Genomic DNA, 14,957 nt, shown 5'->3' with positions numbered 1-14,957 from the left:
TAAGCCAGTCTTACTCTGTGTCTTTGTCACTCTGATGATAAACTAGGCTTAAGTTGCTCTACTGGGGCCTCCACTGGACCTGGGTGGTGAGTGCACCAATTGATCACTAATCTGTGGGTTCTCCACCCGGGCTCATTCATTTCATCACACCTAGCATGTGAGTGTGCCACATGCTTGTGGAGGGCATTTGGAGATTCCTTTGCAGAAGTTCAGGGACACAGCAGTTTGGACCTGGACCCATGTCAGACCCCAAGTATGCAAAAGATTCTGGTGCTTTGCTAACAAGCCCCCAACATATGGAATTAAGAATAAAAATCATACTAAATCATATACTGTAATTATTAATTTTGAAATGAAACGAAACTCACATGGATACAGAAATGACAATATTTTTTGGGTTTTCTGATCTTCCTCTCTGGCTGTTCCCTGTTTTGCTGGTGTTCCCTGTTTTCCCTGTTTTGCTGGTGTCCCAGGCTCAGGCCTGGCTTGTCAAGTGAGGGAAATGACCTGGAGAGTCCCCAACCCGTGCAGGGAGCTGCTGTGCAGAAGGAGCAGCCAACACTGGCCGGCGTTAGGGGTAGGGTGTGGGAGAGGTTTGGGTTGGAGCTCCTGGGGTGAGGCAGGGCCTGGGCTGCTGCGGGAGCTGGGCAATTCAGACTGGGGCCCGCAGTGTATGTGGAAGAAGTTCTTCGTCTCACCGTCAGAGGGCAGGTGACAGCTGGAGGAAAGAGGAACCCTCCCCCAACACACAATTTAGGGGCTTCCTCCCCAGGTATGAAAAAGGTGTAAAGAGGTGGTCTAGCTTCTGGGCTCTCTGCTGTTCTCCCTAGAGCTACCTAGAGCCAGGCTTTGTGGCCGAGGAGGGGAGAGGACACTTTGGGCGGAGGACTGAATGCTGGTGCCAGAACCTACACTCCCCGTATACCCTCTGAGGCTGTGCCCAGCCTGGGCAGGGATGGGAGCCAGTTTGGGGGCCTGGGAACTGTCTGGGGCAGCCTTGGGGGCTGGGCTCTGCAAGGAAGGCTGGGTTGTGTGTACTGGGGAGGGAGCGGCAGTGACCCGCAGGGCTCTTGGTCCCGTGGGCTGGGAGCACCTGGGTGGGACCCTGACTGCACAGAGGCCAGGGGACCTTCTTGCCTCTTGGTGACCCTGGGTGAGTGGGAGAGCAAATCAAAGAGGGTGGGATGTAGCCGATTAACTAGGGCCTGAGCTGTTTCTTATGAGAAGGGGAGCACCCTACCTCAAGCAGCCCCATCTCCCATCCAGTGACAGGCCCCATTTGCTTGCCCTCCTTTAGGATCAAAGGCATCCCCCACCACCTATCTTAGCAGCCCCTTTCTTATTCATCATCACGCCCACCATGGGGCCTGGACTCTAAGGCAGGCTCCCTTTCCGTTGCCTTGACAACTCTGAAAACAGAGAAACGGAATGAACAGAAAGCCTGTTGGGCCTTTGGCTGTCACCAGAGACACTTCCTGACTGCCCTCTTTCTATTCTGAGGAGTGCCCAGACACGCGGGTTTGCTCCTTTTCACTTCTTCCCCAGGACACCCTTCCAGGTGTTATCTATGGCTGCCAAGAAGGGCCAGGGATGTCCTGAGACAGGGCTCTTCTAAGCAAGAGAGTGAGGGGTCCAGGACTGCCCCAAGAGAATTTCAAGCCTTCCCTTGGAAGGACGTAAAGGCTTTCCTTCTCACTCACTGGGGCTGAAAGTAAGCCTCAGTGAGAAATGGCTTTCTGAAGTCCAAGATATTCCCACCCTACCAGCAATGCTGACAGGGCAGCACCCTGAGTCCCTGGCTCTGCTGATCCCAAGAATTTAATCACAGTGATTGATCTGATTGGAGGCCTTTCTTTTCCTCCCGGGATACCCAGGCTGCAGAGTGTACACTGGCATCTCCTGGAGCCAGTATATCCCACCCTGGTAAAGGGACACGGCTTCAGGCTTATGCCACCCCTTTGGAGAGAGACCTCTTTACACGGTGGGGCAAGTATGCTTTCCGTGCCTCATCCGGTGAGACCAAGCCAAGCCAAGTATTGATTTGACAGAAAGATATGGATATGCTGGACGCATAATGGTTAAGGGATCCTATTTCCTTCTTTTCCTGTTCAGAGTACACCTCTCCTCCACCCCACCCTCTTGAAAAGCAAAGGCTGGATGAGGGAGAGTGTTCTCATCGGTCACTCAGGGACGCCTCTGTTTCCCGGTCTCCTTGCAGGAGTTCAAAACCATAAAGCCTCTGGGAAAAAGGACCCCCTCTCCCACCATGACAACCTCTCCCAAGATCTTCGCCTCGCTATATATTCTTAGAACCAGCCAATATGATTAATTTTACATGGGCATAATTTCCGGCTATTGTTGTGGAGTCCTCCCAGCCTCACCCATCAATGGCGACATGATACAGTTTCTGGTTATATTGGTCAATCAAGATATTGATATTATTAATAATGGATATCTATATTCTGACCTTTGTCCACACAACTGAATCACTCTGGGCTGGCTGTCACATTGCTTTAAGAGGTATTGATAAGCCCATTACCGGAAGGGCACATACAATCTTAGGTGTATGCTTTTCACTCACCTTCAAGCATCTCCTGTGAAAATTGACCTTTGTTGCATGAACTGGTGTGGGTACTGTGGCATGTGGTATGCAAAAGAAAGTGTATGCATATGCTTGTGTGGTGAATGTATATGTGTGTGTATGCGAGAGTGTTCACGTGTATGTGTGTGTGTAAGTATGTGTATGAGTGTGTGTGTGAGAGTCTGTTTTGAACACCATCCCTTTTAGAGCTGATCAAATAGTCAATTACAGCATTATAGGGAGGTAGCAGAATCAGAGAGTTCCTACAAATACACTGTGATGTAGCGTTTGATCTTTAGATGCCTCTTGTCTCCGAGGACTTGTGCAAGGAGGCTTGGCTTTATAAGGATATTATTAGGTTGATGCCTCATTCTCTCAATTTACCTGCCAGGCAAGAGACAGCACTCACTGGGAGCAGTCTGGCCAGAACCAGCCACTGGGAGGTGCGCTGAAGACCATGCCGCAGGCTTGACTTTGGGCATACGCTACTCTCAGCCTCAGTCTCTATCTGTACAGTGGCAACAGTTAATTCAGCTCTACTTTCTAAAGACCAGAGAGGGGAAGTTTACTGACCTCAGGCTCTCAACCTTCTGCACCAAAACTTCCAATCATATGAAAGCCTGGCATGCCAGCAGGCCTGATTGATTACATGGCGAGATGTGGCCTTTTAACTTTTAGAGGGGAATGGGTTTGTGTAGGTTTATAGTAGAAGGCATGCTTTTTGTGCTCGTGTGTATTTGTGCATGGTCACACAGACCTCATTGCTGTGCATCTCTATGACTGCTGTCATGCCTACCTGCATGGAAGGTGGTGTCAGGGTCAGTGCCTCTATCAGTTTGGTCTACAGTGATCCCATCCTGTTTGAACTCAGACAGCCTCACTTGTCAGGGATGCCCCCTTGCTTGTCCCTGTAAAGGGAAACTGGCTAGCTGGAGAGATCTTTTGGATCCTCAGACATAGTGTATGAATAAACCAGACATGGATTAATTAGGTGTGACTGCATCATTAAATTAGAATAATGAACAAACAGCCACGTATGGCATTCAAATCTGCCTAGAACGACTCCAAGGGTTGCTTTCAAGTAAGTCACCTGTCAGTTTGTAGGTCTTGGGGACTCTAGAGAATGAGGTTCCTGTCACATCTTAAGAAGTGGCTTCTTTAGGCACTGACTACTCCGGGCAAGGACCATCCTTCAGTGGGCACCAAGGCTTCACAACTGAATCCAAACAATGACTTGGTTCAATACAGCATCATCTAGGCCCGCTTCAGCTGCGAGCATTTCTCAGTGTGAAATATGACAGTAGCACAGGTGCTCAAGAGATGGGAGGGAGAAGTTAAGAGGTGTGGGCAGCGGATGTGAAATGTATTGATCCCATAATATTTATGTGGATGTGCACATAGTCGCTTGTGCACGTGCATATGCGCATGCACACACACACCCCTTTTGTGTTTCTAGAAACTCCTTTTTCTTCTGCTGATACTCCCCATTTCAGTCAGATCGATTCAAGGGTGAACCAAGTTGTGTAATTTTAGGAACAGCTGCTGAACTGCAGCACCCTGCCCTCGGAGGACAACAGTTCTCACACTCCTGGTCCTTGGACACAGTGGCTGTGCAGAAAGGATTGTTTGTCTTTAACAAAGAGGAGGAAGCCTACAGCTAACAGGGAAGAAAATGGGAAACTAGCTTGAGTTGCTGGCCAGCTGTGGAATAGCCTAATACATCGGGGCTTTGTTCGAAAGATGTGTTAAGTATCTAGAAACCTTTGATCTGTAGCCACTCTTAACAAAGGTGATAATTAATCGAAACAGAGTGTATTGCAATAAAGTAACATTGCGGTCAGTTTATGCGTTGTCCGGAGCTGGCCTTCGGAAGTCTCTGTCAATTAAGCTCTTGTTGGAGGCCAGTTCATTATCAATTTTTTTTCCTGAGTTTGATCAATATTTTTGGCTGTTCTGTCCCCACAGAAGCAGGACTATGTCTGTCTCCATGAGGGCACCCATTTATTTCCATCTTGCAGATGGCCACATAGGATTTGTTCCTGAGCTGAGCTGTGGGGAATCACTCTGTTTGAAATTCTCAATCAGCTCATGCTAGAGGAGAGATACAAGGAAGGATAAGAGAAACCAAATGTGGACAAGTAGAAGGGGAGAAACCCTACAAATGGATGGTCCTGAAAACATCCCCTTTTACTTTTTTTTTTTCTTTGAGACCGGGTCTCACTCTGTTGCTCAGGCTGGAGTGCAGTGGTGCGATCTCCACTCACTGCAGCCTCCACCCAGTCTCAAGCAATCCTCCCATCTCAGCCTCCTGAGTAGCTGGGACTACAGACTTGCGCCACCATGCCCCACTAATTCCCCTTCTACTTTTGAGGACTTGAAAATCAAGGCAATCACCTTGGGCTTCCTACCTGACTTCCTTCTTTGTTCCTGTGGGTAGGGCTGTGGCTTGGGCTTTATACCCACCTAGGGCTGTGGGGAACTTGATGGGTGGAGATGGAGGAAGCTCTTAGGGCAAGTACATCAACACTGGAAATTCCTCTGCTGCTTTTTCTACCCGTGTAACTGTTTTGTGTGTGTGTGTGTGTGTGTGTGTCTGTTCTGGTACCTTTAACTTCTCTTATGGTGCCAAATGGAACATTTATCTCCTTCAGGCCCTACTTTGGAGTTTGGGTGGATATCTTAAATGGCAGAGAAGACAGAAAAGGAGAGGAAAGATGATGAAAGGGCTTCAGTGAAATTGTGCGGGGTGGGGGGGGCGGTGATCTGTTCTACTCCCCTAGGCTGTTTGGGTAGGACTGGATGCCTTCTGCAATTCTTGGAGAGGCTATGTATCTACAGGCCTGCAGGAAAGGAAGAGGTAAAAGGAGCGGATTTTCTGCTCTTGTTATAGAGAGCCCAAAAGGAGGGCAACCGGCTCCCTGCCACGCCCTGCTTGGATTTAGGTAAAATGCAGTATTCTGCTTGGAGGGCCTGACTTGACTGAGCTGGTCAGGTTGTGTGTGTGTGTGTGTGTGTGTGTGTGTGTGTGTGTGTGTGTACACTATAAAAGGAAAGTAGCCTGGAATACCAAGGGGCAGTGAATAAGGTGGGAAATGCAGTGGGTGAAGGGAATTAGCTGCGGCTGGCCACTCAGATTCCAGATGGAAGGTCATTGCTAAAATGAGTCAGTGGGTGAGCAGAAGCAGGCTAGCCTTGAAAGGGTGATGGGTGGGGAATGAGGATGGAACCCTCCTCCAAACCAGGACTTCTGGATGGGAATATCAGACAGATAAAACAAAAAATACACCTTCACACTGGGACTTGGATCATTGACAAATCCAAGCCAGGAGTTCTGAGGTGGATCATGTATGTAATGATGAGGACAGCGTCATTCTTTCCAGATTTTCCCCTTTTCTCCATCACCCTTCTCCCTGATCCTGCATATAGCTTTGCAAGATTAAACTGTCCCTAACATCATCTCCACGCCACTTGCATCTGTCATCTCTTCTCTGTGTGTGTGTATCCACACACACATGCTCACTCCAACACCCACACAGGCTGCAGCATCTTCCCTCCTACCCACAGACACATAGGTTTTTACACCCTTTAGCTCTTCTCTCTGCATGTCACATGGGATTTCCCTTCCAAGTTCAAGAGCTGCTGCAGTTTCAGCCACTGTAAACGGGCACTCCCAGCTTCTAGCTGGCATTTTGACCCTACAACTTTCACTTTTTTTTCTCTACCTGCAACCTTGGGCCTTATTCTCTGTTGCACTTCTGTCCTCTAGAGCCTACTTATCCCAGATTCTCTTTAGGTGAGATCCCTCCTGGGTCAGTTTGGAAACTGACCCTCTCCTGATGACATGGAAGGTGTGAGCCCTGGACAGAGGCAAAGTTGAGACCAGCTCTAGACCAGCTCTTTTCTTAAGCAAAAAGGTAGTATCTTGGATATCTTCCAAGGCCTCACTCAGAAGCCCCTCTTCCTTCCTGATATAGATGCTGTAATAATGAGGAGGAAGATGCTAATATTAGTGATGATAATGGCCATGATCAAGTTGCTGGAGTGTGGCAAGATCACTGGGCAGTGGGAATACCCTGGGACATGAGCTCCCTGATAGAACTCTAAGAACTTTACTACATGAGTGTGTATGGGGCATAGCAATGGCATGCAGTTTTGTCATTGTTTTCCTTTGCGTTGTTTTATGGCTATGATTTCATTCAATAAAAGATTTTATTTTGTTGTGTTTGAGAGGCCACAAACATCAAGCCAATTGGAGCAGGTGATGAAGGGAGTGAAAGTATACCAAGGGGCTTATTTCAACCCAATCTAGAATTCCCATTAAAACTGTGTGTGCTTGGGGATGGGAGGGAGGTTGCTAACATCTCCCTGTTGAATTGCACTGAAATCTAGGCCAGCCCTGGTTTCCATATGTGTGGGATGTGCTTAGTCATGCTTGCACATGGAAACATATACGTGCATATGTGCATATTAATTTATCTCTGTGTTTGTTGATTCCAAGGAAGTCTGTTTAAAAGACAAATGAAATTATGCATAAGCAGCAAATAACCATCAGTCTCTTAAATAAGCTAATCATTTTCTAATATTTTTTCTTTGCTCTTAAGTAGGACACTTACCAACATCTGGATTTTGGAGTTTGTTTTAATGGTGATTGTTGCTTTGATATGCTTTAGGTTTGTAATGATTGCTATTGATCATTTTCTTTGGTGAAACTTGTTTTTTAAAAAATGCTTTTCTTGTTTTCTGATTATGGCTATTCAGTTTTCCGTATCTCTGACAAGGCAAATCTTTCTTTTAAAAGCTATAGGTGTGTACCCAGCCATTCTGTCAGCCTTTTCCCCTGGACAGAACTGAATTTTATTTTCAAAGTAATTTTAAGAAGTTCATCTTAATTGAGCTCATGCCCATGCTAATACTTCAGCTGCATTGTCTCTTAGACTCATTTGAAAATGGAAATCACATAGAGCTTCACAGTTTTAAATCACCTATCTACAGCAGAAAAAAAAATCCCCAAAACCCCACAGAACAACGAGCCATCTTGGGTAAAGTCAAGCGGTGGAAATTCAGTGTTCTCAGAATTATTATATCTTAAACACAAATACAAGACATAATTTTATGAAGATGGTCACAAATCACCAAAACATATTCATACCCCCGTCCTTCCTCTTTCTCACAGCTAAACCCCAAATCAAGGGGCTTTAGGCATTTCCTATTCAGGTGTAGTTGAAATAGAAGATTGTGCATGTAGTGGTGAGTGTATTTTAAAATGATACACTCTCTGGAGCTAAATCCACAGAAGATTCTATTACTCTGTCCCCACCCTCCTTCTGGATATAGTGTGGAAGTATGAGGGGCTGAAATCCCTGCAGTTGTGGCTCCTGGGCTGAGAGGCCCCCAGGCTGCCAGTAGAGTATATTTTCCTCCATGCAACGGAGAAAATCTCAAAGCAGAGTGGTTACCCAGGCACAGATCTGTTCTGACTGGATAACAAGAAGGACTATGATGTGGACTTGGCTGTTTAGATTAAAATGCATCGCAGGCTCTGGGAACAAGCACACATCAGTAGTAAAGGCTGTTTAAACCTTTGGGGACAGTCCTATGTTTAGATTACATTAATTCATAAATATTATACTAAATACCACTTAAATTGGACTTAAATGACTTCAAAGATAATGCATTATAATATGGCTATCCAGAGAGCACTAGTCTTTATATCTCCCAGTAACTCAGTCTTTGCTGCCTCCTATCCAGCTAGATAGGACCAAAGTTATGAATGGATTTCTGATTTCTCCATGTGTGATCCACTGTGTAAGTGAGTGTTAACAAGTATGGGTATGTGTGCATATATGTGTCTTCAGTCACTGCCTCTTTTTGTTCTACAGGAAATGAAAAGAAGAAAATAGAAATAAATTAAAAATGAGAGAAAGGAAGAATTGGACTACTGGGTGACCTGTTCCCTTCTCCAGAGGAGAAAAATTTTACAAGAAGGGGTAAAATTGGCCCTCAGCTCACTTCTGCTGCTACCCGAGGAATTCATCTCTTTTCTCTTTAATCAGTAGTACAATGTCTTTCTCTTTGGAGACTGGAAAAACAATCTTTCCCAAAGTGCTCTAATCGGGGAGAAAAGAAGACTCTGAGTTGTTCCGGAGAGTTTGCATTAAACTCAGTTTTCTTCCTTGGGTGTTGTTTTTTTGAATTTTAATTCTGGGCTTTTTTCTTCCTTTCTCTCTCTGCGTAGCACCCAGATACCCCTCTCTCCAATTGCTTTCTGGCCTCCAGGGGGTAAATTTACCTTTATAGTAATCACCCCAGTCCACAGCTGCTCTTTGCTGCCTCCCCAGCCCAACAGCCTTTCTCTGATGTGGCTGGGTTTGCTCCACAACACCCACCCACTCCCTCCTCCACAGACTCCCAATTTGACTGGAGTAATTGCCTTTTAAGGTGCACTCTACGCATGGCAGGTATTCCATTAACCCTTAGAACTCCTTCCTTCTTTAGATATCTGAAATGGCAGGTGGCCAACAAATGGAGACCCACCTGAAATCTCAAGTGCTTAATTTAGTTTTACTTCTTTTCTTTTCCTTGTATCTCCCTTTTTCTTTTTCTTTTTTTTGCCAATAACATAAACATGACATCCAAACTGGAGGCCAGTGTCCTGTGTCTCTCAATTTTGTCCCATACGATTCATTAGAAGTTAGAAATTAAAGAAGGGGAGCGCAAGAGCCACAAATATGCCCTGAAACCAGGCTTAACAAAGGCATGATTCTATCCCTAACCTTATGTTGTCAATTTAGAGATGGGGAAATCTAGAAACCAAATGCAACCCTCCTTCCTCAAGCCTCATCATGCTTTTCAACTTAACAGTAATTAATCACCAATGGCAAGCGAGTAATTTTTTAAGGTGGCCGGAGGCTTATTTTATCAGGATTAGCTAATAAATCAGGCTGCATCAATGAAGAAGGAGTTTAAACTCTTCTAGGACTGAATAAACCAGACCTCAGAAACGGTCTCATTTATTCAGTTCTCTGAGAGCTTGCAAGCCCTGTTAGGGACATTGTGGCCCAACCTCAATTATAAAAATCAGAAGGATGGAGAAGTAGGAAGTTTCACTGGGAAAATTATATGCTCAGGCTCTGAAGGGTGAGCTGCGACAATGAGGAACCCAGTATGCCGGAGCCACTGGGCCTGCCTGCCACTGACTGAGACAGTTTAGGGGAGAAATTATTTAGAAAATGAAGTTTTGTTCGTCCTAGGAATTCTGGCCAGATATCTATCTATCTATCTATCTATCTATCTATCTATCTATCTATAATATATGTAATATATGTATTACATATATTATAATGATAACCTTCTCTACCTCCCTAATGCAAATGATTAAAATTCTACTTCTTTGCTATTACATGAGACAGTCCAATTACATCAGAAACGAAGTGATGATATCAGGGATTGTAGAAAAGAAACCAAGGAATATTGTTAAAGTTTATCTTCATTTGAAATGAAGAAGCAAGTAAAGTGCTTTAATCCAGATGCCATATGAAGCCCAGCTCCTCACAACTGTCTTTTGCCTCTAGTGGGTTCTGATATTTTAACTTTAAAATCTTAAATCACCACAAAAACTGATCATTAAGATGGGCAAAAGGTCTCCCTACCTATGCTTTCTAAATTTTTGTTATTACTATTTTTTAAAACGAGGACATTCAGAATAACAAAGGTTTGATACAAACCTTGATTAGCTTCCAGGAAGCTTGATTGGAAGGGGAAAAAACTACAAAGATATGGTTGACTTGAGCGGGAGGGAGGGAAAAGAAAGTGTTTTCTTTTTTTTCTTCGAATATTGTTTTGAAGACTGCCTCCTCATTCCACCTTTCCAATCTCTCTTTTGAACAGACAGACATTTTCTCCATATTGGATAAAGGTTGGTTTCTCTCTCCATTACAGCCCCCACCCTCACCCCACCCCAACAAACCCAGTATATTTCCATTCTGCTGTGTTTTTGTGTTACTCAACATGCCATTAACTTTAAGATTTACTCCTCAGCAGGCAAGCTGGAAGATGCTAAAGCCAATAAAAACTGCTCTCTGGGACTCCAACTATGAAGAGTTTGGAGCTCTGTTTAGTATTCGAACGAAGGGAGGGCTGAAGAAAGAGGGTGGTTGTGATAGTGAAAATCGCTGCTGCTTAGAGAGCCAGACAGCTCCGCGCTCTGCACCTAATGTGCTGGAGGATCAGCTGTGTCCATAGCCCATTTGTGGCCAAGGATGAGGCTGCTCTCTATGTGGGGGTGGGTGTGCGTGTGTGTTTTCATCTTTAAAACCACCAGCTGTAACAGCATCTTCGGCGGCTCTCCACACTACTGTTTATTAAAAACGGAACATCCATACACATCCCCTACAACTTCCTTAGCCCCGTGCTCCTTCCCTGCCTGGCGATCAATCTCTCTCAGAAAGCATTTAACTTGCCCACATAGCTCCAGCACCGATTCATCCCCGCTGCACATCCTATATATTACTGTTAGGAAGCGGAGCACTGGGCTAATTTCGTCACCCACCAGCCACCCACACACATTCTACAACTGAACACGTTTGGGGCTCTGCTTTAAAGATAATAAAACAAGGAAAAAACGGCAGGCTGCAGACAATTCCCATGACCACTTTCCTAAAAAGTTGCTGGGTTTTAATTCTTTGATTATTCTGTCTCCCCTTCCCCCAAGCACTCATTGTCAATGATCGCTTCAAGGGAAAAATAATGTACTATAAAGCTCTCTGCATGGTGAGTTTGGGATAAATTAGGGTACACCTTTCAAAATGCAAATCTCGCACACACATATTTTTTTCCCCCAAAGCTCCGCTTTCCTGGGAAGAGGACTATCCAGGCTTGCCAGACCTCCACTCCACCCAGGGGATGGCTGGTTCCTTGCTAATTCTTGCCTTAGGTTTTATCACTGGTTCCTTCAAACATCCACCCCCCCAACCCCCAACACACACCACCATTCACACCACAATCAGATTATTGAGGCACACAGCTCGACAGGGAGAGTTTACTGTTACATTTAAATAAAAATATCTCTTTGAATTTGTCACCTCTCTCCCTTTTAGACGGCTGCGCTCCTGCTACTCTGGCCCGGAGCAAAGGATGAGGAGACCATCTCCTTTAGTATTTCAGCACCACTGCGATGGACAGCACCCTCGGTCCCCGGCCGGCCAGGCGCCCGAGAGTCCGTCCGCTCAGCGTCCTGGGCTCGACCGGTGCAGCCTTCCCCATCCCAGTCTTTTAAGTCGCTGTACCCAAAAACCCAAGCCCCGTCTCCTCGATCCCCTCTCTCTTTCTCTTCATCGGCGCCCGCTGCTCTCTCCATGGCATCGTTCCTATCAGCACCTCGCCCAAAACCCAGCCTTGCCCCAGCGAGCAGCTCCCCACGCACCCCAGCTCTGGTCTCCGCTGCCCGAGCGCCTCCCTCCACGGCGCCCGCCCGAGGCTTCCCCTCGCTCAGTCAGCCGCTCGTCAGTCGCCGGCCGGCCGGTCGGCCGGCCCGCCCGCTCCTGCTCCCCGGCAAAGTTGGGAGGGAAAGGTGCACTCACCTTTGTGCATGCCTGTGAACCTGTCCTTCAGAACCGTAAGCTCGTAGATTTTGCCAAACTCCTCGAAGAGGGGCTTGAGGTCCTTCTCATCCAGGTTGCGGGGGATCTGCCCAATGAACAGCTTGATGGCATCGTGGTCCTTCATGGGAATGGTCGACGGGTTCCCCGGGCTGTGGCTTAATCCGTTCATGTGCCCGGCACTGCCCGGGCTGCTGCCGAGCCCGTTGGTACTGAGGCTTGCGTTGTCAGCCTGTCCGTTTGCTAACGTGGCCATCTTTATATACATAGAGAAAATCTTCTTTCCTTTTATTCTTTCTCGCTCGCACTCTCTCGCTCCTCTCGCTCGCTCGCTCGCTCGCGCTCACACACGCACACGCATACACACACTCGGGTTCTCTCCCCCTCGGTTTCTCTACACCTCGCTCTCCGCTCGCTCTCTGCTCTCTCTCTTTCTCCTCTTCTCTCGCTCGCTCGCGCTCGCGCTCTCTCTCCGCTCTCCCCCCTCTCTCTCTCCCTCCCTCCCTCTCTCTCCTCTCTCTCTCCCTCTCTCTCCCTCTCTCTCTCCTCTCTCTCTCGGTCTGATCTGATTTTTTTTTTCTTTTTTTCTTTTTCTTTTTTTTTTTTTTACATTGAAAGACAGGAACTCTGCTTCTTTCCGTTTAAAACAGGCTGGGGGGACCAGGTTCAAGTTCCCAGCCAGACCAGGGGGTGGGGCGGGCGAGTGTGCCGCGCGCGAGGAGGCGCGGTGGGGCCGGGAATGGGCGCGCTCGTGGGGGCTCCGCGCCGCGGCGGGGCGGGCGCGCGGGGCAGGCGGCTTTGGGGCGGCGGCCGGGGCCCACCGGCGGGCCACCGCGCCTCCCCGTCGGCGGCCCCGCGCCGTGGCGGTGGTACAGTCCGAGACGGCCCCCGGCTATAAATAGCGCCAGGCGCATGGCTCTTCGGGAGGCGCTGAGATTCCGGGCCCGGCGGCCGCGGGGAGCGGGTGTCTGTGAGGAGCCGGGCAGCCGGCCTCCTCTCTTTGCCTTTCGGGGTTCTTTTGTAATAGCAGCAGGTGTAACTTTTTGTATTTAAAAAACAGTGATTTTTATTTTCTTGTGGGTATGTAGGGGGGCTTTATCCACCAAGCTATGCTCTATTAGGGCGCCAGGCGGGCGAAGCAAAGGCAGGGATGGCGGGCGGGGCGGCGGCGGAGGTGGAATGGGCGCTTTTTTCTTCCATCTGGCTTCATTTATTTATTTATTTTGACTAGAAAAGCGAGCCGGCTTGAAGGGAGTCCGGCCGGGAATCCGAGCGCGCATTCATCAGTGTCGAGAGAAAAAAAGCTACATAAATATATATTATGTGGATAAATCTATAGACAAGAGCTCTCTCGCGCGCGCTCTCTCCCTGTCTCTCTGTGTGTCTCTTTCTCTGTTTTTTTTCCTCCTCGCACCCCCAACCTGACAGAGCAGCCCCACATCTTCCTCCCGCCCGGCACCTACCGCCACCCGAGCCACCTGCCAGGATGGGGCTGGGAGCGGTCGGGCCGCGCCAGGGGGCCGAGGGACGGGGAGTAGAGACTCAGGGTCCGACCCCCACCCCAGCCCGCCTCCGAAGGCGAAAGGTGGGGGTCCCCCGTCCCGGGCGGCCTCCCCCGTCCCGGAGAGAGCGGCCGGTCCGCCTGCGGCTGGCGGGAGGAAGGTAGGAGTCGGGCTCCCCTGCCCGCTCGCCCGCCGGAGGGGGAGGAAGGCGCTGGGCGCGGTGGCCGGTGAGCCGGCGCGGGGGACGGCTTGTTTTGCCCTCGTCTGCTTTACGGGCTCAAATAGAATATATATTTTTTAATCACCATCAAAAGAATAAAGCCCCCGAATCGCTATCTGGGTTGCCGCCGCACCGGGACTCGCGCGGCGTGCGCTGCCCCCGCGGGTTTCGTTTTAGGCACCTACAGCTCCCGAGGAGCAAGGCGGAGTCGCTCCTGCCGTGGGGACCGGGGGTCCAGCCGCCCTGTCCGGACCCCGCCGGACTCCCCTCCAGGCCCCCTGGGGTTGGCACCTCGGCTGCGCGGGAGAGGGAGTGGCAGGCGCGGAGCCAGGAGCAGGGTCCGAGCAGCCCCGCTTCTGGGGGTAAATACTGGTGGTGAACTTGGCTGGGGTAGCAGATTTTCACGTTAGTGATATTTACCTGCACCCCGTCCTCTCTCACGTTTGCTTTTTCAGGGCAGCCTCTTCGCTTCAGAAGCCTGGCAAATTAACGCGCCCGCTCCCCCGCGGGCTGCGGGGCTGGGAGCTGGGGCGGCGGGGCGGAGCGGCTGGCCTAACCCCCGCCGGCCCTCGACTGGCCACTTCGGGGTTTTGGGGTTTCTCTTTTTTTGCCCTCGGATTACATTACGTTACTAGAGGATTTGTCTGCAATTTTAATTAAAGAAATGAAACCCCAGCTGCCTGAAAACTCAGGCCAACCCCATTTGGTACAAGCACAATACGAGCTCTCCAGCGCCGGAGGAGGCCCGGAGGCCCGAGGTTCGCAGCCCCAGGCCCCGAGTCCGCCCAGGACACCTCTCTCTGAGGATCCCGGGGCCAAACCAAAGAGCAAGTATGATTTTTAGAACTGTGGAACTTCATCCTTTCATTTTAGCTTCTCCTGCCTTTGCTTGCTGGAATCGGGTGTAAGTATAGTTAATTTGTCACTTGGTTTCCCGGGCTTAAACGTTATCCGGTGTTATATGCTGGTCTAAGAATCGACCCAGTAGATGGACTCGAACAGAAACTCACATATAGAGCCTCTGCCATGTGGTGGTTGTTTATTTGGTGTGCCTTTGA

General features: G+C 48.7%; 1 protein-coding gene across 26 annotated transcripts in view; it reads right to left on the bottom strand.

The window, feature by feature from the left end:
• Window positions 1–12,782, bottom strand: part of CELF4 (CUGBP Elav-like family member 4) — a 321,682-nt gene extending 308,900 nt beyond the window's left edge. For 23 of the 26 annotated variants that reach the window (XR_001886010.1, XR_001886011.1, XM_017873958.1 and 20 more), the window contains exon 1: window positions 12,160–12,739. Coding sequence is in view for 24 of the 26 variants with exons in the window: in XM_017873958.1 (XP_017729447.1) it covers window positions 12,160–12,445 (286 nt within the window). In the remaining 2 variants the exon portion in view is untranslated. Of the gene's footprint in view, window positions 1–12,159 lie in introns of all 26 variants that reach the window. The other 3 variants (XM_017873965.1, XM_017873979.1, XM_017873967.1) reach the window with 1 other exon arrangement.
• Between the last annotated feature and the right edge of the window lie 2,175 nt (window positions 12,783–14,957).

Source organism: Rhinopithecus bieti, unplaced genomic scaffold (genome assembly GCF_001698545.2).
Source record: "Rhinopithecus bieti isolate Rb0 unplaced genomic scaffold, ASM169854v2 scaffold_5260, whole genome shotgun sequence".
NCBI classification, from domain to species: Eukaryota; Metazoa; Chordata; class Mammalia; order Primates; family Cercopithecidae; genus Rhinopithecus; species Rhinopithecus bieti.
This window is presented reverse-complemented; position numbering and strand designations above follow the sequence as displayed.